The sequence below is a fragment of the Plectropomus leopardus genome, chromosome 2 (genome assembly GCF_008729295.1).
Source record: "Plectropomus leopardus isolate mb chromosome 2, YSFRI_Pleo_2.0, whole genome shotgun sequence".
Classification (NCBI taxonomy): Eukaryota; Metazoa; Chordata; class Actinopteri; order Perciformes; family Serranidae; genus Plectropomus; species Plectropomus leopardus.
Window position 1 is genome coordinate 25,780,242 of NC_056464.1, and position 25,505 is coordinate 25,805,746.

Here is a 25,505-nt window from a genome sequence, read left to right on the forward strand (position 1 = left end):
AGATTAGAAATGACCTTCAAAAACAAAGCTCTAAAAATTATTTGTGCAATTTTTGTTTGTTAAGTTCATCATTAGTGTTCTTTTCAGACGGAGTTTGAGCAATCATGAGTCATACATGCAAACGATAATCATAAAAAATTACTGTCTGTTGTAAAGTACAAGTATTGCTGTGTTGGTGGGAAGTGGAGCACTTTTAATGTCAGCACCTCATGACTAATTTTGAATAAAAAGAAATCCAAGCATGAAGAAAGAAAAAACAATGAAGACTACATTTTTATTTTTATTTTAATAACAACAAAATTCTGATGAAAGAAAACACCCTTCATCTGCATCCTTCTCTGTGTTTGAACTTAATATTTGCTTTACTGTGTCAATATGCCACAAATCAACAAGGGTTTAACACATCAAAGGTGGGACTCTTGAGACATGCTCTGGTGATGTCATTTAGAGCCAAAGTTTGTGTAGCAGTGTTCTCTGCGGTGTCCAGTTCCTGCTTATACACCCGTCCCATGTATTTTTCACCCGTCAGTGGGCAACATCAAAATTGCGATCTGATATAAGCAAAAAATTGTGCACAAGTTGTGAATTAGAGGGTATGAATCACTAATCTGTTTGCAAAGATCTACACATTAATACTTTTTTTCTCCTATGTGACCCCAGAGAGGCTCCGTATGTTCGTAATATGAATGTTGTGAGGTGTGTGTGATAATATATGTGAATAATATGATGAGTGAGGAATAATGTGTGATGAGGTGCCTATTATCAGGAATTAATGGCTGATGTGGGGGCATGAACAATCCAATGTACAGATTATTTATTCCTGATTATGTACACCTTAAAGGACATTACCCTGTTTATACAATGATCACTTTCAAAAGAAAAAAACATTTATAATTTCATGCTTTTTACAATCAAAATCTGAAGTTCACAGTCACTTTTCACCAGAAAGCTGACATTATGCTTGCAAGATTCAAAGTTAGCAACATTGCATGTAGTTAACAAAGTAAACATTATTTGGCAGTATGTTTAACAACAAAACTAGCTAGCTGTCCAGCCATGTTACTGTCCCCAAATTATTATCAAGACTTTCACAATCAATTGATATGTTAATGTTGGCCAATGTACATCTTCAGCTTATTTGTCACAGTCTCCATCATGTGGTGCTTAGGGAAGGAGGCAGTGACGGCATTACAATCAGTGTGGGAAATAAATGTAAACAAAGGCTTTTACTGCATCCCTGTTGCTATAGTTACTCATACTATTATGCAGTCAGCGCATTAAATTAGCATAGTGAACAGACAGTTTCACCAGAACTGCTTGGTAGGTGTCCATTGTCAGGTTTTAACTGACACCCTGCAACCAATCAGAATCCAACCTCACCCAGGCCATGGTATAATATGTATGTGCTATTAATAACTTGTTATGCTGCCCTCAAGTGTCCAAAAAAAATCAGTAAATACAGTTGTATTCTCCATCTACAACAAAAAAAGTAAAAATGCTTATAATCAATTGTAATAATAATTTTCTTGGAGTTTTTTTTCTTTCTAGAATTAAGCTAGTTTGGCAAAATGTAGAAAAACTATGGCAGAGATTATAACCTCAGTGCCATAACCACTTGGTAGATCTTTATAATAATGTTATTGTAAAGTACAAACTTTAAAAATTTGATTTCCTCTAAATAATGGTTGAAATTGTCATTTTTTTTAGTGATAGACCATAAAGGACTTACCAGAGAGGTCTGTTCCTCTAAACAGTTATTTATTTTTCACTGCAGGGCTTTTCTAGTGTGTTGATATGTAGTTTTTCTATATTGTTCAGCATTATTCATCCTTTATTAATTCTGTTGCTTTGCAGATTACAACACCGAGTTTCCCAGTAGTGGTGAAGATCGGACACGCCCACTCTGGCATGGGGAAGGTAATGTTGATTCATTTGGCCAATTTCAAATGCTAAAGTGACCTATCGTGTATGTCCATGAAACATTTTTAAATTAGCTAACATTCATGCAAATGTTGTGATGAAATACATAACTATCAAACTATTTTGTCTTTTTTTTCACATTCAATAGTAAAGTCAAAAGAACAACTGCATGTTAGACTGAAGTCCACCTGTTACAAAGTTGAACCATTTGACAAAGTGCCATTGGGAGGTGCTTTAAAATCTCTCTTTGTGAATATTTTTTTTACACTTATCACCATCACGTCTGGAACCCCATCATTTGTGATGCATAAAGCTTTTACTGCCATAAACTGCCACCCCTCATATCTGCAGCACACCCTATTTTATTCACCCTCACTCCGTATTTTCTCCTCTCATTGTGCCAGTATTGATTGACAACTGTGTTAATATTTTCTGGGTGAAATCAGAGTGAAGTGTTTATCCTCTCTTCACCACTCCTCATCGATCCACAGCACATCATTCCCCAGGACTGCTCAATCTGATGTCGTGTGATTGTCCACTTGTTCTGTCTAACTTAACCTCCTATCAGCCTGTTCCTTTCCTTTATCTCACCATCTCATCTTTTACACACCTGTATTGTGATATAGATGTAGCTTTTGTAGAAAACATAATTTGTTGTCTGTTTTATTGCTAAAGACTCAGTCATTTATGATAAATGCTAAAGATGGTAGTTTCCACCTTCTCTTTTGACTAAGGTGGATCATGTCACTTCTAGGACGTTGCTTGTGCAGAAAACACAACACCATAATTTCATCTCCATACTCCATACTGACCCAAGTCTTCAATTAAGTCTGCATTATTATTAATATGACAGTATGAAAGGAGCTGTATGCCACATTCAGAGCATTAGTAAAACACAGTTTGCTATGGAAGATATAGTGGAGTAATGGCGTCCTGGGCAGAGGATGAAGTCACGCTCGCTCTGTGTGTGTTGTTGTAACTGCTCCAGCTACACATGCATATTAGTGCATGTGAGGTAAGCTAATCGCCACAACTCTGCAGTGGGCTCAAATAGTGGTTACTGGTTTTGCAACATCTGACCTCCAAGCACCCCATATATGAAAACATCTGGATACAGTGTATGAGGGCAGGCTCCATTCAGTGTCATATTAAGCCAAAAAGCTTGATTTCTCTGTTATAAAATTACCCAGATCTCCTGTATTTGTGGTGCCCATAGAGACTACTGACAGCCAAGCTGCTATCTTCGGGTTTTGCACTCTGCTAACTCAATTGGTTTATTTTGACATCATGTTACTATACCCGCAGAACAGGTTTTACTCTTTAATAGTATGATTTATTTCATTAAATACTGGCAAATATGCCTTCAGTTACCTTTAAGTTGATGTTTCACCATCAATGCTGCCATTATTGTGCAATGTCAGACATTTGCTTTGTCATGAAGTCGTGTTAGTTGTTTTTGTCCCGAGTTAACACTGGGACTCTGACTTTGAGTGGTGTTTCATTGTAATTTTTATAGTCAGAGGTTAGAAATATTTAAGTTCTAAGTTGTGTGGATCGCAGCACTAGCACCATCAGCTGCCAGCTACCTGCTCAGCCACGTCCATGTTGTGAACCGTGTGCCGACAATCCCACCCCAGACTCTGAATCAGATGCTCTGAATGTCGCATACAGCTCCTTTAAAGACATTATTAACACTACAAATGCAACTCATATGTTGATGTTTTCCAGACTATTAATCCTTTGTGCAGGCTTTAGGTAAAAGTTTATCTGTAGTCATTACATATGCAAGTGTTAATCAGTGACCTTTTAAAAGAGCCAGGCTAGCTGTTTCCCCTCCATCCAGTCTTTTTGCAAAGCTAACTGTTAACCTAACTGTCTCCTGGCTCTAGCTTGATATTTAATGTTGAGACACAACAATACGCATTTTTGTATAACCCTCAGCAAGAAAATGAAAGCGGAGCCATAGTTGTAATAAACAAAAAAACTTGTAATTGAAAAAAAAGTATATAGTCCAGCCTGTCTTTAAATTAATTGTATTTATACATGTGTTATTCCTCTGTAGGTCAAAGTGGACAATGTGAGTGACTTCCAGGACATTGCGAGTGTAGTGGCCATCACTCAGACCTATTGCACCACAGAGCCATTTATAGACGCCAAGTACGACATCAGGGTCCAGAAGATTGGAGCGGACTACAAAGCATACATGTGAGTGTTGTTCTCTTTATTAGTTGGGTTTAGGGAGGCGTGTTCTTTAATATGTTGGGTGTGTTTATGTGCATGCTGTGATAATATGCCCATTTTGTGTTTGTTACACATTGTATTACCAGGACGAGTGCATCAGTAGACATAAACAGCAACATACATAAAATAGAGTGTGAAATCAGCAAAGTGAATTGTAAAGTCCTCATTTAACCCTTTAATGCATCAGGGTGTGAATGCATCATTATGTGTTTTTGTAAAAAGGTCATCCGCTGAAGTTGTTCCATCTGTGGAACACACATAGACTTTAAAGGAAGCCATCCGGTTTTTGAGGTCGTGGCAGCACTTTCCTTTTCTCCAGTCATGGCCACAACAGCTGAAGATCAAGCTGAAAATGCAATACTTTTCAGATCTTCAGGCTACGTAAATTGGAAATTTGGCCAGTAACTTTGTAAGGTTTCCTCATCAGTCCCAATTTATCTTTGGATGGCTACTTGTTTTGTCTTATAACTGCTGCTCCATTTAGAGCTTATGTTGTCTGAGCTAGCTTTGTTGTTGTCATGCTCCAGTTCTGCTTTTAAATTTCTGATTGATAAATGACAAATGAACAAATTCCTCATTATCAATAGCGTCAAGATCGTCATCAAAACCCTCGAGTATATCAGAAAATGCTGCCCTCCCACGCTATACCTCCAAGTCCCTTACACCATCATGTGATAGCGATTCTAATTTAAACAAATGTTTTAATCAATCTGTAATTATTCATTAGCCCTTTTCATACAAAGATCCTCTGATTGGGCCATAACGAAGTCCCTTCATTGCGCAGGCTTTGCTTCTCTACACAGAACCAAACAGCACCAGCATCATGTTGCCCCAGTGTGTGATTTAAAATAGCAGAGTGGTGTTTTAGAAGCAAAAGTAAATCTACCTTCTAAATACCAAATAACCCAAATAAATCTACCTTCTACCATCCACCTTCTAACAAAAAAAAATTAAATTAGCACTTTGACATACCTCATGTCTCTTGTAACCTAATACAAGTGAAAGAGAAGAAGAGAAAGCATTTTTTTTTTTCATTTTGAAAGGTTTAATCCTGAGCATGTTAAAAAATAAATAGTTTGAAGAATACCAGGGAACTGAGCACTGAGCTAATTGAGATGACTGTATCAGGGTGTGTTGTAGTTCCGGATCTTTTTATTTGGTGTGCAAACATTTGCATGTACTGTAACACAAAGAGCTTATGGTAACTAGCCAGATGCCAAGATGGAGATCAGACCTACCGTGCGACCGCACCCACTGGCTTGTTGCAGACAGCTAATGCTGAAAATACACTTCTCCTACTGCAAGGTTGTCTGAATCTCTCTCGCCTCTGTTTATAGTTGTGAAAGTTGGTGTCTGTAATGATTTAACGCATAATTTCCTCTCCTTTTCCAGGCGAACATCCATCTCTGGTAATTGGAAGAGCAACACCGGATCTGCCATGTTGGAACAAGTAGCCATGACTGACAAGTGAGCACCGCTTTCACATCAGTGTTGCTGAGGCTGCCCTTGTGCCACATATGTCACAGTTAGTCACAATGTGCTCACAAAGCAGATTCATCAAGCTGAAGCCAGTTCACATGGTTAAACACACAGATGTTTGGAAAGCAGTTGATGCTTGTTTGTAGTGTACTGATGCTGCACTGCGCATTCACTTCTCCTTTGGCGTTTGTTCCAGTTCTTACACTGAGCTACTCTGCTTGTGGCTGCAATCTGAATTTAAGACCTTTTTCAAAGTGTGTGTTTTGACCTTTAACAGCAGGAAAAGCACAGGTATAATTAATAACATTATTAATGCATAGCGTGCTGGCTCATTGACAAGGCTTGTAGAGACACCAAAATGGAAAAGAGCAGCCATTAATGTTGAGTTACAACTGTCTTCCTCTGCTGCAACAAGTCTAAAGGACAGCTGTGTAAAGGGTCTATTGTCAGATATAGGAGAAATGAGTGATGTTGCTTCACCAACCACCTGAAGTATATCAAACAGCAGTTAGGCAGATATTTATCTTTTTCGTCAAACAATTCTTAGCTCAGTTTTCTAACATTTGAACTCTCCAGACACTGCCACTTACACAAGCCCTAACAGAATGAGGTATTCACCACTTTGCCTCATCAGAGTCAATCTTGTCAATCACTGAGTCACCTAACTGCCACGCACTGAACACTACTCTCCCACACACTGTCTTGTATATGGCTTAGACTGATGCTGCTATGTATCTGTGTTCACAGTATCATGCACTTAGACATTATAGCAGGGTTCATTAACTTTTTAAAGGTTAAGGACCCCTTAGCTCAAAAAGAGATGGAGAAGGGACCCCCTACTGGATGTACCGAATAAGACCGAGTTGCACTTCAGTTTATTCGTGAATATTTTTAGGTTTTCTTTTGTTTGCACTTTTGTGTCTGTAGCTGCTCAGCCAGCAGCAGTTGTTGCATGGCTGGGTACGTTAGCATCATCCTCTTCACTTTCACCGATGGTTTTTGATGTCCACAGTGTGTCAGAGTCTGTGTGTCAGATCACACAATGATCCATTGTGGCTCATAAGAACATCCATACACATGGAATAATAATTCAGCTAATTGGACAATATATTTCAATAGTACACAGGTGTTTGCTTATTAGTTCACCTCGCCGTTAGGGATAACTGCAACAGTGATTTAGCATTTGCTAGTTCATTATCTAAACAATAATTTGGTAGTCCCTCTCGAGTTACTCTGAGTACCCCCTAAGGATTCACGGACCCCCTGTTGAAGACCCCGGCATTAAAGAACTACTACGTATATATGTATACTGTGTAAACTGTATTATAGATCAGAGATCAGATCAGAGAGCTTTATTATCCCTCCAGGGGAAATTTGGTTTGCAGTATTATCATTGATATAATGATCATCATCATTATATCATCATTCTTTTATTATTATCATAATATGTATGGCTTATTTTCTGCACTCATCATTCTCATATCAGTATATTTCATAAATGTATACACCTTTTTTTCCCTGTTATTCTTATATTATCGTTGTTATAAATGTGTGCTTCTTATTTTTGCGGCAATCTTATTTTCATTGTCTTGCAGCTTTTGCACCATATTATCATTATCACTCTAATATCATCATTATAACAATGTGCACAGCATACTTTGCAGTATTATAACTATCATTACTGTGTTATCAGCTTTATTTGTACAGCTTACTTTTGAATTTATTTTGTTATACTTTTATCATAATGTGTGTAGCTTTCCTTGCATTTTCTACATGTTTTTTAAATGACCTATATTGTCTTATTTACTCTACATGTCTCTGAAAATTGCCCCATGTGGACAAATAAAATATTTTGAACTGAACTGAATAATGTGAAACCAGAAAAAACTAAAAACAGCTAAAGCTACTCTTAATGTGTGACAGCTAATAACAGAGATCAGTACATAGATTTCAAACATGGGCGAAGAATTATTTTGCAGAAAAAAGTACCTTCCCTACTAACAGCTACATTGTCCCTTTGGTTAGTATTGATGTGTCTGTATTTTCCCTAGTTTTATTTTGTTCATTTTTCCAGACAGTAACTCAGTGGAGTGCTTCACACCCAATGATAGCACCTTTATTGACTGCAGCAGCCAACATGGCCTCGAGCTAGAGAGGTTCTGTTACAGGTTTACTGTCGGGATAAATGCCCTGAAGAGCAGCATTTGCACTGACTTACTGTCCAGAAGTGATATACAATTCAATATTATTGATCAAGGTGTGTGCAAGTACAGTACAAAACTTTTTTTTTTTTACTAAGCTAAGCAAGATGATGTACGACAAGAGAAGTAGTGTTTTCATTCATTTCATTTCATACAAAAAAGTTAAATACCTGCAAAACTTCTCAACTCACCTCAACTGCCATCTGAACAATAACTGGAAAACAATTATTGTGCATACAGCAATGGTACCCTGTGTGTATTTTATAGATATATATATTCCTATAAACAGATTATGACTCTTCTTATTCCACCTTCTCTCTGTGACAGGTATAAGCTGTGGGTTGATACCTGCTCAGACATCTTCGGAGGGTTGGATATCTGTGCCGTCAAAGCCATCTGTGGCAAGGATGGTAACGACTACATCACTGAGGTAAGGAAAACACACAAGGATGGTAGGGGAGGGATTGAAGGAACGATTTAATTTAATTCAATTTCATTAATTTAATTTATAAGGCCACAACACATTAATCAGAATTTTTGTAAATGTGTCAGTTATAGCCATCAGGCTCATTTTCAACCGTCATCCTTTGGCAAAATGTTTTGAAATCAGTAAAATGATCAAATTCACATAACAACGGCAGTACGATGCCATAGCAACAGCAACAGCTATAACTAACAGGAACTTCCAAGACAGAACATAAGCAATACGAAGCGACAAGAAACAGTAGAGCAACAGTACAAAACAGTAGCACAGCAACAACATGGTGTTTTACCTTTGAATTGCCATGCGCACAACATGAAGTCATGACACACTAAGTGTAACATGCAGACACGAAGAGCAGCAACAGCAACAAGAAACAGCAATAGACAGAAACAGAAATAAAATACAAAAGTCATAACGTAGACCTTAATAAAACGTTAAAAGATGCAGTTAGGGGGTAACAATATGTTGGTATGCACTAAAACACAGGCAGGCCATGTAACACAAGTTTAGGCAGGTTGTCAAAAAAATTGATATTTCACGCATACCCATGCAAAGCTTGCTGCCTGGCAACAGGCAGAACACAAACAGCAACTTAACAGCAGGTTAGCCAGAATAACAACAGTAGTGTTTTAGAAAACAATTCACAGTGTTGATTACAAATGTTCACATCTGATTTTCCAAAAGCCAGGCCTTGAGCCTTTGTGTGAAGGTGTAATAGGTGTTAGAGTTTCTTATATCATGTTCTATGTTCCTCTGTTGGTCAAATATTCACTTCAGAATATTGAAGACCACATCTATGTGGACAGAGCAGCCCATATTATTACGATATAGATTCAATTTTTATGTACGTCACGTTTTTATGTACGTCTTTATGGCATGTGTTATGGTGAAATCAAGGGAAAATGTTCTCCTTGTAGACAAAGTTTTTGTTTTCATATTCATATTGGTATCTGTAGATAGAGAGATCAGGCTCAAAGGAAGAAACAAATAAAAGACTGTGATAGAGGAACAGGGCCTCTGGACATGAAGGAAAGTGGATTCCAGGCCAGCTTAAAGACTGCAAGGGTGGATGACAGGGTAAACTCAGAAGTGCTGAGCAGTCAAGACACCAGAGTGATGGGCAGTGTAGAGACCGAAGAATGATCCCTGGAACCAATGGAAATTACTCTCAGGAGCCTTGAGTTGATTTAAATGCCAGAATATGAAAAACCTATGACTGATCTTGGCTCTAACTCAAGAAGGCATCGGCAGGATGCCTTTCAGAAGGGCAGGCAGCAGCTACCTTACAGGGTGGTAAGCAGTAAGCTGGTCAAAAGGAAAGCTCTGGAAGTAATAAAAAAGAGATAGAAAGAGACTCGAGAAGAATTTTGAGATTCAGGATCTGCAGCAGGGACTAATTTGGCCACAGGATGGGCTGTTTAGTGGTTAAGATTTCTGCCAGTGCAGGGAGCAACTTTACAAGCCAGGGTTTGTAGGACACAAGATGGAGTGCTATAGAGAGAGCTGCTTCTATCTGGATGCATTTTGGCAGCAAGTACGGAGACACTCAATGGTGTGGGTCAGCTCAGACCTCCTCGGTGGAAGAAGCCGGGTAAGACAGGTCAACTTTTGCCCAAATCCTGGCAGCTGGGAATGAGTGGCTGGACAAAAATGTAGACAGTGATACTGCACAGTTTGCTCTGTTTGAAAGTCAATAAACAAGCTTACAGTTGGTCGTGGGCAGGCAGTCAAAACAGACAAAGAGATTCAGCAGACATGCTTATACAGAGTAAACAGGTGAGACAGGTAGCTGAGGACAACAGACGACTGGCAGGAGCAGGAAACTCGAGGAGGACAATAAGTGGAGGGGTGAGGCATGACAAAGTTTGGACAATTACGATAACAAATCCCAGTGAGACAGTCTGACGCTAAAGAGGGAGATGATACAGGAGCCACAATGACACCCACACCCGGTCACTGTGGTATCCAAGCAATGTTTCTAAACATCCCACTTACACTCTGAAGTAGGCGGACTGGTAGAATGAAATATGCAGTAGTTCAGTGGAAGGTAGATTAGATACTAAAGTGGGAAAGATGTGAAAAACATGTCTCTCCATGAGTCATCACCACTGGAAAAGTGCTCTGGTTTTTATAATGATGCAGTGAAATTGTTGAGTGGATATCCGTTTACATGGATTTCAACATAATATCTTTTTTCTTACTCAGCAGCAGCCTGACTGCCACAATGATAAAACATGTGGGTTACTGAAAATAAAGATGATGACCATTTCATATGCCATAATACATTACCATATGTTTCATAGATTTATGTGGCAGTTGGGTTTTTTTAAAGTGGGGTTGTATGAGGTACTTACTCGTTGTCAGTGAATTACATACAGTAGATGTCCGTCAGCACACCCCCAGTTTGAAGAAACCAGCAGAAACACTGCCACGGAAGTTAAGCAATGTACTGCTGTTGACAAGGGCAGCATCAAAACATATTTCAGCCACACAAAAACAGTATAATTAGTATAATTAGTGTTTGTATTGCTTTAGCACGCCATTTGACAAAGCTTCTTAGAGCCACCAGACTTCATTGAAATAAATAGCAATTTAACATCGCTGAACACGAGAGCTGCCGGTCCACCGCTGCCTCGACCAGAAAGTTTGTTTGTGTTACTGTGTGACTTTGGTGTTTTAAGGGTTTTTTTTTTTCATCATTGTCGCACGGTAACACAGACTAATCAATCAAGGTTGCTCATTTCCCACAGGAAATTCATCCTCTATCGAAAACGTCTAACATTACTGTAGTATATCAGTGTGACCACATATTACACAAAGTATTTCTCTGTCTTCAGTCTTTTCTGGTCCGCAGCTACTGAGGCAAATGCTTTTGTCAACTAGTAATCAATCACTGTAGATGAAGTAGTGACAGCTATACAATTTAAAAAGTGCTATGTACATACAGCGCATTTATCAGAAAATGCTCGAGCCTTATTGTAGTTGGATTTTTTTTAAATTCACTATATTTTGCCAGCCCATGACAAATTCAGAAAGATATGTTAGTTTCTCTTGACTGGTTAGGGAGAGTCAAAGCTCCCTTCCAGACGGAAACCAGATAGAGTGGATGTAAAGTCAAATTGAAGATGAAAATGAAGTATAACAAGTTGGCAGTACTCTATGACGTCAGGCAAGTCTTCACCTAGAATGATATAGATTTTTTTAGGTAGCTAACATATGTTTTGCTGCTGCTGCTCCCCTTCCACAGCAGTACATTATTTCGCTTCCACGGCATGCTTGTTTCTCCAAACTGGGAGCGTGCTGACTGCCATTCAGAGTTTTAAATACACTGACAATAGATAAATACTTCATACAACCCCACTACAAAACATCTGAACTGTGTTCTTGTCATATCTTTTGGACAAAATCTCTTTGACAGTATATATTAAAACTAGGAGTCTATCAGTATTGGTTTATCAGGGCTGATATTAATAGTTAACGAGACCAATAACCGATATTTGGAACCAATATGCATTTACTATAAAAATGAAAATCTTTCTGTCACTATTTATAATTTGAACAAAGTCCAACACAAAACTTTAAATGCCTTTAGCAAATAAAAACTGAAATGTTCAATATCAAATACTTAAAGTATTTGATATTTTTTATAAAGTCAAGTAAAAATTTAAATATAAATTAAAATAATTAATGAATAAAAATAGTTCCCTGATGTTTTACAAAGTAAAAGTTCCTCCCATGCTGTCACTTTCTTTGCACTTTTTAATTAATTAATTTTATCCACAATCAGTCAAATAAAATGCCAATACAGATAATCAGCAAAATGACAAATATCGGCCCAAATAATCATCAAGGCTGATAATCTGTTGACCCCTTATAAAACCCCAACCCATATAAACCAAAACCAAATATATATACATATATATATCTGCATTCCTACAACCCCATCAGGGAGCTATTGTTTGTCTGTCATGACTTTCTTATCCAGTCTGGATCAACAACATTTAAGTCATGTAACATTTTCAGCTTTTCAGCCGCACATTTTTTGAGTCATTGTCTGTGTCGTCTCTGTCCAGGTTGTGGGTTCATCTATGCAGCTGATTGGTGATCACCAGGCCGAGGACCGCCAGCTCATCTCGGAGGTGGTGCTGGCTAAGATGAACCAGGTTCTGTCAACCAGGTCATCTAGTGCTTCTCGTTCACCTGCTCGCTCCCCTCAAGGCCAGAAGCCAACTACTGTGCAGCCCCAACAGGTAGAGGCCGTGTGAAAATCAAGCCTGTGTATTTGTGATGGATTAGCCTAATAAATACCTGCAATGACTCATGCTCACACAGCAGCTGCTTCTGTGCTCCTTGTGAGTATAAGGAAAGAAATCCAAGAGATTAATGTCTGCAGGAAAATCACTTTGTTGTAGCCCTTTACAGTTTGCTGCTCATTCTTTACCAGAACCTGCTTAACCATGTTTGCCTTTCTTCCCCTCTCGCTCCCTCTCTCTTTGTTTTTCTTTCTCTCTGTCTTTCCCCCGCCCCCTCACTCTCTCCCAGAGTGCTGCTCTTAAGGAAGGACTGGCAGATCCAAACAGGACCTCGGGCCAGCGCCCTCAGCCTCAAGGTTGTCTGAACACTGTTCTTCATTGTAATACAAGTGCTGCCACTGTAGGGCCAAAGCATGTCTAGGAAACAGTCGTGGGACCGTTCACTCTCAAAGATCTTTGAAGAGATTTTTCTGAAATAAAAGTATCCAGTTAAAGTTTCCGTGTCAAAATAAGCACTGCCATCAGAAAAACCAAAGTCACCCAGAAAAGTTCTCTAACGTTGGTTAACAAGAAGATTTTTTTTAAATAAAAAAGGAAATGAAACCAAGATATAACCTTTTAATTAGAGTTACTGTCAGACTTGTTATCTTGGACAGAGCCAGGCAAGCAGTGCGTCCCAACTTTGTGCTAAGCTAACCAGCTGCTTTGCTGTGGCTGCAGATGTGAGCGTGGTATCAATTTTCTCATCTAATTCTTAATAAGACTAAGAATTTCAGACATATACTAGATTATGAGCAGATTGTATTTTATCTTCATCCTTATTCCTGTTCCTTGAAGGTAACACTGTCCAAGTAAAGAAAAAGATCTCTGCTGTCTGTTTGATCTGCGGCCTTTTCTCTGTTTAACTTGTGACTTGAATTAAGGTGCAAATATACCGAGCATTTAGCCAGCCTGTTCAGCTTAATGGCAGCCATATTGTCTGTGTTAGTGTGGTGATGTCTGTGCTCAGGGCTGACGTGTTACAACTAAATGTGCCTCCTTAAAGCAGTGAGTGGTAAAACAGCGTATAACATGGTAAATTAACAAAGCCATATTCTGTTAATGTGTGTTTGCATGTTTGTTGATTATCTTTTTTTTTTTTGCATGGATATGGCCGGTACTCCGTGTCGTGTTTAATATATTTGTGCCGGTTGTTTTAGGGATGCCAGCTTTTCGTGTGTTGCAGGAATTTTAAGAGATGAACATGTGCCGATAGTGTTGAGATGCTAAGATGTGCAAATTGGATTACAGTTTAATTTATTTGAATAACGACGCTGCTGATCAAAGACAAGAATTTAACACTGTGAAACACGATTGCACAGTGGCAGATGAGATTATTTATGGATGGATGTTCTGTCTGGTTCGTGTGCATTCTTATACGGAAAGTAAGATCACCTCTTTAAAGTGCCGTTAAAGATCGCTGTGCAAGTGTTGGTCAACTTAGTTGCGTTTTTATGATAGTGATTTATGACTCAGTAAACTCTTTTAAATCATATTTAATGCTTTTAAATACATCTTAATGGGGCAAATCAGTTTATGGTATAAAGATCGAATTTTCCTTCAAGCAACAAAGGCCCCCATTGCAAGACCTGAATGTTTTGTGAATAACTGCTCGGTGTTGTTTTTGGTTGTAAATTAACCTCCATTGTTCTGTGTTATAATACCTGAGACAAGACAAAGTGGCTTTACACGGTACACAATACATATTTTTCTTGGCAATTAAAAAAACTGCTTACATGATTAATGAAAAGGCTCAAAGAAAAAAGGCATCCTTTTCTTTCTCTGCATGTTCATTTCCTAATTTGCTTGGATCCAGATCACTGAATTACTGATATTTGATTTTCATATAATCTGGCTTCGAATATTAGTCTAGCGATACTCGAATTTACAGCCCTTAAATGTGAGGCTGGTGGCCCGTCATCCATTCTCTAATTCACAGTGAAATAAACGTGTTCACACAGGGATTTTTTTGTACTTTGAATTTAAATAAGGTGCCAGAGTGCATTAAAAAAAACATCAAACAAGAGCTTGTTTATTTAAAAAAAAAGTGCCGGGGTGGATCCTTATTGACAGAAGCCTGGGCTAATTATTTATGTATTCATTATTAATGTTTGTTTTTTAACTGGCCCTTGGCCATTTGTCATTTTGTAAAAGTTGCCTCTGGGCAAAGCAAGAGAGTATCCCTGTATTAGACTCTGCCTTCTGATCCTTCCTGACTGATTTAGAGACAGTTTAAAGCTACAATTGTTAACTGAAAATAACTTGGGCTCATATTTGCTGAAGCTGTCACTATATTCTAAAAGAACTACATGAGACAGATAGTCTGTGAAAAAAAATCATGTCCCTCCATCTCTCCCTACTGCTTCAATTGGCATATGCAAGAATCAAACCAAAAGCAACCAGTCAGAGTCGAGTGGTCTCTAAAGCAGCTGTCAATCATGTCAATCACTAATCATAAACTCTGGACAAACTTTCAGAATATTAGAAGCAGAACAAGGCGATAGAGGAGGCAAAGGAATATAATTTTTGTTCACAAATTATCTTTTTCGTTTATTGCCGTTTGAATATAGCAGTTGTAGTTGTGTAGCAGCAAATGTAAAAAAAAAAAAAAGAAATAGGGCTGTACACGATTGAAGTTTTAAGGTTTGAACGGGCACCATGGGGAGTTTAGTGTGACAGCGCTAACAGGTTAACTGCGCTTACAACAAACCGCAAATGTCCAACAACATTCTTTGCAGACACTAGATTTTAACAAAAGTCAGAGACTGTATCATAGTATTTTCGTAAGTTTGTAAATTCATCACTTCTCTCTCGCTCCCTCTGTGGCGCTGCCTGCATGTCCGTAGCTGCAAAGAGTAATGCAAAAGTCAAGAGCACTCACTCTGCAGCAAAATCTGGGGACTAAAACATTCCTAGAACTACACTGTACAGAAAAAAACAAAAATCCTCAACTTGAAGCAATCTGAAGTTGACTGAGGGTCTCCAAACTGATGAGATATATATATATATGTGTGTGTATATATATATATATATATATATATATATATATATAGCAAGCAGTCATCAGCACCTATATATATTTAATTTTTAAAAAAAGGGAATAAATAATTACAGGTTTGTACCCAAGCAAATTATTATTGTGTGTGTGTCACCTTTTTACAAATTCTGTTTTTCTACAAATGGTATTTTCTTTGGTTTTTATTTGTCGTGAGTCCCAAGCAACCGTTGGGATGCTTTATGACAAACGTGTAAAACGTAAGATTTACTGCAGCTGCCTCTCAGTAATGACTCTCTGAGAATGCCCGGGATGAATTTTCATCAAGGTTTGTTAGCGTTTGTTATCATGTGATCATGCATGATCATATATCTAAATGTATACAGTAACAAAAATTATTATTCGCTTTCCAAGCTGTCTTCAAAGAAACCTTTTCGTGGAGGTTTTAGCATCTAATTTACATACCCAGCAATAATGCTGCATTGTTGAAAGTGAATTATCAGCCATTGGAAACTCATCCCAGCCCAGTCACTTCCTACTCAGCATGTGTAATCACTCTTTGTGCTGCATGAGAGGTTGCTTTGCTGCCTGTGTTTGAATCAATGAATGATTTGATCGCCTCTTGGTTGTTTCATCTCACCTTTTGTTTTTTACTTTCTTTCAAACTCGTCTCCAACTCTTTTATTTCCTCTGATTTTCTCACCACACTCCCTTCGAACGGTCACATTGTTGTGAGTTGTTGTGCATAAAAGCAACCAACACTTGGCATGACAGAGGAGTCACACACCTTCTCTTAACCGTTGATCTGCCGCCCCCTGCTGGTCACCGCAGTCTGAACATTCAGAGCCTGCTTTGCCCCAGTCTGTACTTGACAGATGAGTTGGTTAGGATTTTTATGAATGTGAGAGGTCTTTATGTGAATGGGCATGTGGAGACTGAAGCTCTCTATCTGTATCATGTTCTGCTTTGGTCTTTGGTGAGTGCTACAGGCGACTGGTTTTCTATTTGCTGCACTTTAACAACAGGTGCAAGAACTAAGAAATAATGGTGGTTTCGTATTGAACCCAGCAGCCAGAGAAAAATGTTGGCATTTCAAGTTTCTGTAATCAACCAATATGTTACATTTGTATATATTAAACTGTGTATATTGACACTTTTAGTTTCCATTTTTCATATTTTAATATATTTACTTGTTCTTCTGTCTCTTATTCATCTGTTTTTATTTTCTTATCTTTGTTTTATCCCCATTGATGAGATGTGGTTATCTTATGTTATTTCTTATACTATTTTTATCGTCTTTTATTGCATTTATTTTTTGTATTTTCTAAAACTTAATTCATTTTTTTATTTTTGAGATCTGCCTATTTTATCACTTATATTTCTTTTATTTGCTTTATTATAATTGACCTTTTGTATATGCATTTTGTTGATGTTTATTTTATTGTTCCTTGAGTTATTGACTTTGCTTTGTCTGTCAAGGCACTTTGTAAACAACAGTTTTTAAAGGTACTATATAAATAAAGAGAGATAAATAACAGAGATTAACTCAGCAGTTCCACCAGGGCTTAGTAAAGACCAGTTGGTGCAACCTGCTCCTGATGTGGAACTCAGCTCATATGCGTCTAATGTGAACTACGTCATACGTATGAAACATACAAATGTAACATATTTGTAGTTTTCATAAACATACAACGCCAACATTGTATTCTGGTGGCTCCCTTTGCTTTTTGTTTTCTTTTGGGTGTATGTGTTATAAAGCCATGGATGTGTAATATAACTATCTTTCAATCTTTTAGGTGCACCAGTGAAATCACAGAGTGTGGATACATCATCAGAGTCAGCCAAGAGGGCATCTGAACCAGTACCAAAGCCCAGCCAGGCCCAGAAACCTGGTCCAGGTCCAGCTCAGAAACCAACTCAGGCTCAGAAGGGCCCGGTCCAGAGGGCCGCCTCGGTCACAAAGCCTCCAGTGCCAAGGCCTCCCCCGATGACGAGAGCCCCGTCTGTTGCAAAGTCAGCCCCAGATTCCACCCCAGCCCCGGCCAAAGCTTCACCATCATCCCCAGCTAAAGCCGCAGCAGCCGCAGCAGCTCCAGGCTCTCCCCCAACCAAAGCAGCAGCCCCAGCCTCGGCTCCGGCCCCGGCCTCTCCCTCAGCCTCAGCTCCGACCACAGAGCAGCCCAAGCCCCAGCCTCAGGGCTCCCCGTCCCCATCCCCTGGCAAACCAAAGGAGCTGCCCCCCAAACCCACACCACCTGCAAAGCCCATCCCTCCTGTGCGCAGGAATTCAAAGCCCCAGCTCCAGCCAAAGCCACAAACCCCACCTCCTCCCAAAGCTTCACCCAAACCCCAGCCCGCCGCCCAGGCCCCAGCACCCACTCAGGCCGCAGATGATGCCTCAGCCCCCGCCCCAGCACAGGTCCAGTCCCCAGCCAAAGCCAGCCAGTCCCCGACTAACGTGCAGTCTCCTGCCAAGGCTCAGCCCCAAGCCAAGCCGCCCTCTCCATCCCAAAACCCCGAGCCCGTCCCAGATGAAGCAGCCGCGGCCCCCGCTGAGGGAGAGGCCCCTGTGGAAGAACAGCCAGGATCCCAGCAAAAGACCCATCCTCTGCTGAAGTAAGAGCCGCATTATCAACACACTGTTGAGAATGCAAAGACGTGCATTTCAATGGGCCACACTTGGTGTTTAGGATGCAAAATTAACATCAAAATCTGTTCTTCTGTAGAAAGATAATGTGTGTAATTCAAATCATTTGCAAAAATAATCAGTAGCTTTTGTTTGTTTTTAAATGGTCTCTTAATGTGTCAGTCCAAAAGGTAACCTGCTGAAATTATTAAATTATCCATTTTTGTAGTTTTAACCGCTCGTGTTCATCATTATAAGCAGTGTATCAACATTTAAAACAAGGTTTATGATGAAGCAGTTGTAAGCAGATATAAGGTCTATTTAAGGGTTCTGTATAAAAGATTAATTAATATGGTTAGCTGATCGCCACCGCTGTGCCACCATTGGTCGGGATGCAGGTGTCACCATCTTAGTTTTTTGGAGCTAGATGTGACCATATTTGGACGAGAGGCTGGAGCTGTGGAGGAGCGAGGCGGGGATCTGACTAACACCCCGTAGCAATGCCTCGCAGATAAGACTCAGAAATACATTCCACATTGAACATCCATGGAAAGCTGTTTTAACGTGGATGCTCAAGCTATTAGTATAATTGACAGTCTGTGTCGGACCTGGCAGGAAATGGGAGGGCTGAGAGGTGCTCCTGTTGCTGTCATCAGGTGAAGGTGAAACTAAACGATGCTGCTGGGTCTGTAATGAATTGCTGTCGAATATTCAATTGAAAACAAGTCTAACCTTGGTGAGGCGGCTGCGGCTGGCTTGACAGCAGCGTTTTGGGCTGGACTGAAGTGTGAAGCAAGAGATCGGAGATTGTGCAGTTGGCAAACTTGCTAGGCCTGCAGTCCGTGGGGTTACCAAAACTGCCGATGTCCACATAGGGTCTGAATGACGCGGTCCCAAACTATGAACCCAGAACCCAGGTGCAGATACTATTTGGCCTTTAGCCTGAAACTCAAGCAGCCCTGCCCTTAAGTATGCATAACTTTAAGCCTCCTTAAAATGTAAACGGCTGATTTATATAAAAATGATCCTCAGTAGAGTTGTCATGAAGGGGCAAATAAGCTGTAGAGACCAAATCCATTTTTTGTACCAGGCTGTAAACATGTTATTTCTGCCGTAAAGTTGGGCATTTTAACACAAAAGTCTAAAGTACCCCAGGGGCGTGACGTTTTTCTGTAGGCCAATGCAAAAGCTGGCATCACCCTTCTTCCCTTGTCATAAAGCCTATGGGTTTTTTCCATTGGATTTTGGGTCACTGCAGAAAATCAGATCTGTAAGCACCCACTTTTTTTAAGACAAACAAAAGCTTCAAAGTTTGTGAGTGGGATACTTAGTGACGCATTTTATCAAAACGGGAAAGTCTCCACAGCTTATTTCAACCACAGACCTTATTCAAGGCTTCTAATGAAAAACCCATGCAAAAAACCCACTGGCTTTGAGACGAGGCAACCGGAAGTGCTAAAATGCTAACAGATACCCAGGTTTTAGGATAAATTACTGGGATTCTCTTTGGGGATGATTCTCCTCTGGAGTCAGCTTTAAGTGGCCATTAGAGGAACTGCAGTTCTTGGCACCTCAGCGTCGGCTTCATTTTTCAGCCTTGGAGTTTGCCACATGCAATTAACAGTTCAAATGTCCTTGTATCTGCTTATAACTGCTTAATATGATTTGTTATAAACAATCTAATACTTGTTCATATACTGTTTATATATAATAAATAGTGGGGGTTTTAGTACATTGTTAACATTTTGGAATGTTTTTCAAAGATCTTTGTACAAATACTGTGTTTGTGACTTTTTGGCCCTCTTACACATTTCCCTGTTTGTCTCATATCCTTACATTTCCCTCTCCTTTTACTCCATTAACATTCACCTTCCTTCCTCCCTGCACCCCGTCCTTCCTTCCCTCCCGCCTCGCCCACTTGCTCTCCTCCCTCTCTTTTTCCCCTCCCCCTCCCTTCCCAGTAAGTCCCAGTCCCTGACCAATGCCTTCAACGCCTTCAGCGACTCCTCTTTCTTCCGCGGGGTCTCGAGCTCCGGAGGCGACGGCCAAGACGAGGCAAAGGCCGAGACCATTCGCAACCTCCGAAAGTCCTTCGCCAGCCTTTTTTCTGACTAGACAAAGCCGAACCGTAGTCAGCCCCTTATTGATTCTGGCCCCTTCCTTTTACCGTTGGCCAGTGATGACTTGATTGACATTAAATGTGAACCAGTCTGAGATTAAACTTTGTGTGTTAACTGTACTGTTTTCCCTCTGTCCCGGTCCCTCTCCTCCTCCACTTTCAGCTTCTCTGTGTTAGTAACAGTGAGGTCTGCTGGGAAGGATATGAAGTGAATGATGCTGTGCCAGAGTAATTGGACTGAAGGAGTTACGTCATTGATATAGAATAGAATAACAAAATATTTATTTTTCCCAGAGCACACTTTAAGGAACTCTTTCTGAAGTATATAAAAAAGTATTCAAGATTACAAAATGTACAAATATATATAATATATTTATATATATACAGTATATAAATATAAACACAGATAACTTTAAATGGAGATAAGCCAATGATAGAAAAAAAAAATCAAGTAGCACTTTTCAATCGTTGTCAGTGACATAACTCTTTCATTCAGAGGCTGGATTCATACACATTTGAAAAGAATTAATAGATTTATGACATTTGATGGTTTTCCCTACAGTGAGTCAGTTTTGGTCAGTAAGTGAAAGTATGTGAGTAAAAAAAAAAAAATTGTGTAAATCCAGCCATTGTGTCTCCGGTCCCCGGCTACCGACCACGGGGTTTGTCATTGCTGGCCCCCTTTTTTGTCTACAAGCCTTGAAGTTCATCATCGTGTGAGGGAGTCGGAAATATGTGTACGTTCATCTGTGTTCAATTCTTATGCATGGCTCCTCCAAGTGGCTCGGTGTGACTTTTGGAGCAGAAGGGAGCTCTATCAGTGTTGAGTTTTGCCCTCCGTTGCCTCTTTCTCTCTCTCTCTCTCTCTCAGTCTCTCTCTTTCTCTCTCTCTCTCTAGATGTTGTAGCCTTATTGTGAACATGTTTTCAATTCACAGCTACATTTGTTAGCTGTGCAGACCTGGGTCGATTACAACTCGAAATCCATTCATTTACCTCAAGTGTTTGATTAAGTTAACCACTGAGGGTAAGATTGATTTCAGCTTTTGTTAGGAGCTTTGGGATGGAGCCCAGTGTGCCAGAGTGAATAATTAAATCCTAAAAACTAACTGAATGCATTTCAAAGAGTAAGTAGACTCATGTCTGTAGCTGTGACTGGTGATTTCTTGTTTCACCTCTGTGTAGATCTATCAACAGTATTGTAATTTGTTGATTATTCTCATGAAAAGACATTGAGACAGTAGTGCAATAACACCTCAACATGACTGTTGAGTGCTGTCATTATTAATATAAATATGATCATACATACAGGACCTGTGTATCTGTTGAATACCTAACTCTTACATTCCCTTTAAGATTCCTTTCAGTGGCAACTCTCCAGGTTGCTTTTTACTGCGGTCAGATGCTGGGTTTCAGATTAATTCGCCATATCAAACTGTTGGTTTCTGTGGTCAATCCTGTTTGTGGGACTGAATTAAAGGCAGCCTGGAATGAGACCAGTACCTTGACTGGTCAGTTGAGTTGCTGTATGTTACAGAGCCCCTAAAGTCCCTTAGTTGGATTTTTGGATCTTGTGTGCACTAGTTATTGTCTTGTGGGAACAAGTTATTATCTTGTGGGAAAAAGACATTATCTATCTTGTGCTAATAAGTTAATTTTCTTGTGTGCCTACAAAATAATATCTTGTGGGAACAGAAAGTTAACAATTTTGTACGCATAAGTTCTGATCTTGTGGAAACAAGACATTATTTATTTTGTAGAAACAACTTATTTACTTAGGTGCAAAGGATTCTAACTTGTGTAAACAAGATAAATAATTTGTTCCCACATGATAAATAAGTTGTTCCCACAAGATAATATCTTGTTCCCACAATACAAATAAGATGTTTCCATAAGTTGAATTATATTCTAGATAAAAACTTTCATCTTTGTGGACTCTAGGGGCTCCGTAACATTTCAAGTTCATATGTGTAAAAGAAAAAAAAATCTCAACACTTAAGAAGCGCATATCAACCTGTCTGCTTATCCATTTCCAGTACTTTGTTGCAAGTAAATTATGACATATTGTATTTGTATGTATGTATGTGTCATCTCTCAGGAGTTTATTTTTTGTAATATATTGATTGATTGATTTTTTTGAGGCTCCATATTTATGGTACAGTATATATTGTTTGTTTTGTATTGTGTTTTTATTTGTAACGCAATACTGCTTTGCATGATCTGGTGACTGATGATGTTTTTTGGTTTTTTTTCTGTACAGATAAAAGTTAATAAAGATGTGGTTCCATCATTCCACTGATTCACTAAGTAAGATTCATGCTGACCTCTTTGCCTTTTGTTTGCTTTCGTACTTCAGCTCGATCTTAACTTTACACGCAGGACTGTAAGTGGTAATTAGATCATTTGATTTTTGATTATTGCAGTTTTGTTTAGCAAGATTAACTTCACAAATTAACTTTACTTTAACGATTTTTGAAGCATAAATGCACTAAGCTATAAACAAACTACACCACAGTTGCATGACTTCATTTTCAACATGAACAAGCCTGTAAAGCCATGTTGGTCATGATGTCGTTCCGTAGTCTCATTTAGTCACTTGTTTGAAATGAAACATGAAAACCTCCTATGCTTGTGTTAACCATAGACCTTATTTAACCCTTTGAAACCTGGAGCAACATCACTTTTCTTGTGCTGCTTTCAGATTTTTTTTTTTTTTTCACAAGTTTTTAACCCTTGAGCCCTGAGCAAATTGGGAGTTGCTTTTTTTTCAAAAACAAAACAAAAAAAGGCAATGGGCAACTTGATAAGAAATGTTCCACAAATTGCAAGAAATAAGTAGATTTGGAAAATTATTTTTTTAAAGCTAGGGAAAAATGTTGAGGGGGAAGAAAGCTAGGGAAAAAATATATTTATAATGATCAGAACTACTTATTTAAAATTACCTTAACATATTTAAGCACTTTTTCCAGATCATTTTTGTCTTTGTCTTTTTTAATTTTCTATTTCTTTTTTCTTCTTTTTCTTCCTTTTTTTAAAATTCACTTTCAGGTATTTTTCTTGTACTTTTCAGTCAATTTCTTGCAATTTGGTGGGGTCATTTCTTGTTTTGTTGCTCCTTGTCTTTCTCCCATGTTTTTGAAAAAAGTCAAGCGAATCTGCTCAGGTTTCAAAGAGTTAAGGTATCTAAATATTAAAAAAAAACCACTGAGTTTAAGTTGAGGGAACCAGGAGGTTTTAGGACTCATTCCTGGGACACTATCATGGACAGGCCTTTCTCACAGACACATTTTGACTTGTCTTAACAGAAAGAGCACAGGTGTTACTAATAACACTAACTCTGTTCTGAGTGCTACAGTGAGAGTGATCGAAAACAAGCATTCAAGATACCAGGAACCCGAAATTCAAGGAGCTAAACAGAGTTCATTAGTTTTATTATTTACACCTGTGCTTTTCCTACTGTGACAAGTCAAAACGTCTTCTGTGAAAAAGACCTGTAGCAACAACAGCAGCATTAGACATCCTGACTAGTTTACTCAGTGGAAGGCCATCAGGGCCAGCAAGACCTTCTCTGCTGGCCTAACATAACCAGAAATCATGATCATATTATAAGTTAATTTCATTTTTAATGTATTTTCCCTAAATATATATATAAAATTATTCTTCATATTCATGTCATATTATATCCCAGTGTTGTATTTCTACGTTAGCGTTTTTATCCAATCAGAATTCAGAATTCAGAATTAACAATAATTAATTGATTAATCATTAATAATAATCATAATCATTAATTAATAAATTAATTAACGCGGGCGTCTGTGCACTGTGAGTGAACGGGCACATATAGTTGATAGATAGTTGCGATAGCCAATCAGATCACGAGTTGGCGACAGTAAGGCCTTCTAGCTGGCCTCATGTTGAACGTGACATGTACGCGTGCTGTGATTGGATACTCACCGGCAGCGCTATGCAGACCAACAAAGCCACACCAGAGCCACACCCGGGGGCCATTAGCAGAAAAATCTAATATATATACTTGCTCTTTTAACCCACAATGGCCGAAAGAGAGGAAAAACCTAAATTTGGTTGCAGATATACCGGCCAACCCCGGAGCTAGCTAACCTGTCCCATACATCCATGGTCCCAGGCGGGGAAAGGGTTTGTCCGCCACTTCCAGTCAAGTAACCATGAGCGGTCCCCCTGGCTCACAGCTTCCTGCTGGGAATGCCTTTTGTTTGCAAAGGATCGATTTGGTGTTTGGAGCTACAGGATTTGCGAACTTAAATTGTTTAACCAACCACGAGACACCAAAGCACGAACAGGTGCGCAGGGAAAGAGAGCTCCACAATGACATGGTGAAGAAAAATAGGGAGAGATACTAAAAAGACTGATTGAGTGTTTCGTGTTCCTGGGTAAACAGGAACTTTCATTTAGGGGACACGATGAAAGCACTCAAGTACACAAAGAGACTTGTTTCATTGTCTTGCCTATTCTCAAGAACAAATGTGGCCGTCTTGTTGCTGTCTTTCTTATATTAAACTGCAATTTCGCAATTTAGTGTACAATCTTGTTAAAGCTTGCCTATTCTTGGTGGACTTATTAAAACTTTTTGGACAAGTATTTTAAATTCCCTTTTATTTGTAAGTTTGACAGTACCACGTATAGTGATAAGTTTTAATTGCTGAAAATAGCTCGTGTAGTACACGACTGAGGTGATGCAACATTCAGTAGTGCGTAAATGTGTTTCAGTATATTATTTCTCCAGCCGTGGTGTCATACATGATGGTATTATGAGGGGTATTTATTCAAGTCCGACTAAGTAGGACATCACTGAAGGCCCAGGTGTGAAATGCACGGTCCGCCACTGAGTTTACTGGTCGAAAGGTCAATCTGGCACATAGATGCAGTAACAACTTAATGAAAGAGGGAAAAAAACAACAAGAAGAAGAGCCTGGAGCTGCAAATGAAAGGAAGGAAGGAATGAAAAGGGAAATGCTCCATCATCCAGTGCAGAGTTCACTGACAGGATCTTTTCAGAGAAGCTCAGCTAAAGAATATCCAGGTATGTATTTGTGAAATTAATGTTTTTGTCAAATCAGATTTTCAGCACTGGTTAATGTTACATTTTCTAATGGTAATTGATAATCATTAG

General features: G+C 39.1%; 1 protein-coding gene across 1 annotated transcript in view; it reads left to right on the forward strand.

The window, feature by feature from the left end:
• Nucleotides 1-20,652, forward strand: part of syn2b (synapsin IIb) — a 106,549-nt gene extending 85,897 nt beyond the window's left edge. The window contains exons 6-13 of the mRNA XM_042506385.1: nucleotides 1,855-1,917; nucleotides 3,983-4,125; nucleotides 5,554-5,628; nucleotides 8,169-8,271; nucleotides 12,399-12,575; nucleotides 12,868-12,934; nucleotides 17,409-18,228; nucleotides 20,200-20,652. Coding sequence (XP_042362319.1) covers nucleotides 1,855-1,917; nucleotides 3,983-4,125; nucleotides 5,554-5,628; nucleotides 8,169-8,271; nucleotides 12,399-12,575; nucleotides 12,868-12,934; nucleotides 17,409-18,228; nucleotides 20,200-20,353 — 1,602 coding nt within the window. The 3' untranslated portion in view covers nucleotides 20,354-20,652. The remainder of the gene's footprint in view (nucleotides 1-1,854; nucleotides 1,918-3,982; nucleotides 4,126-5,553; nucleotides 5,629-8,168; nucleotides 8,272-12,398; nucleotides 12,576-12,867; nucleotides 12,935-17,408; nucleotides 18,229-20,199) is intronic.
• The last annotated feature ends 4,853 nt before the right edge of the window (nucleotides 20,653-25,505 follow it).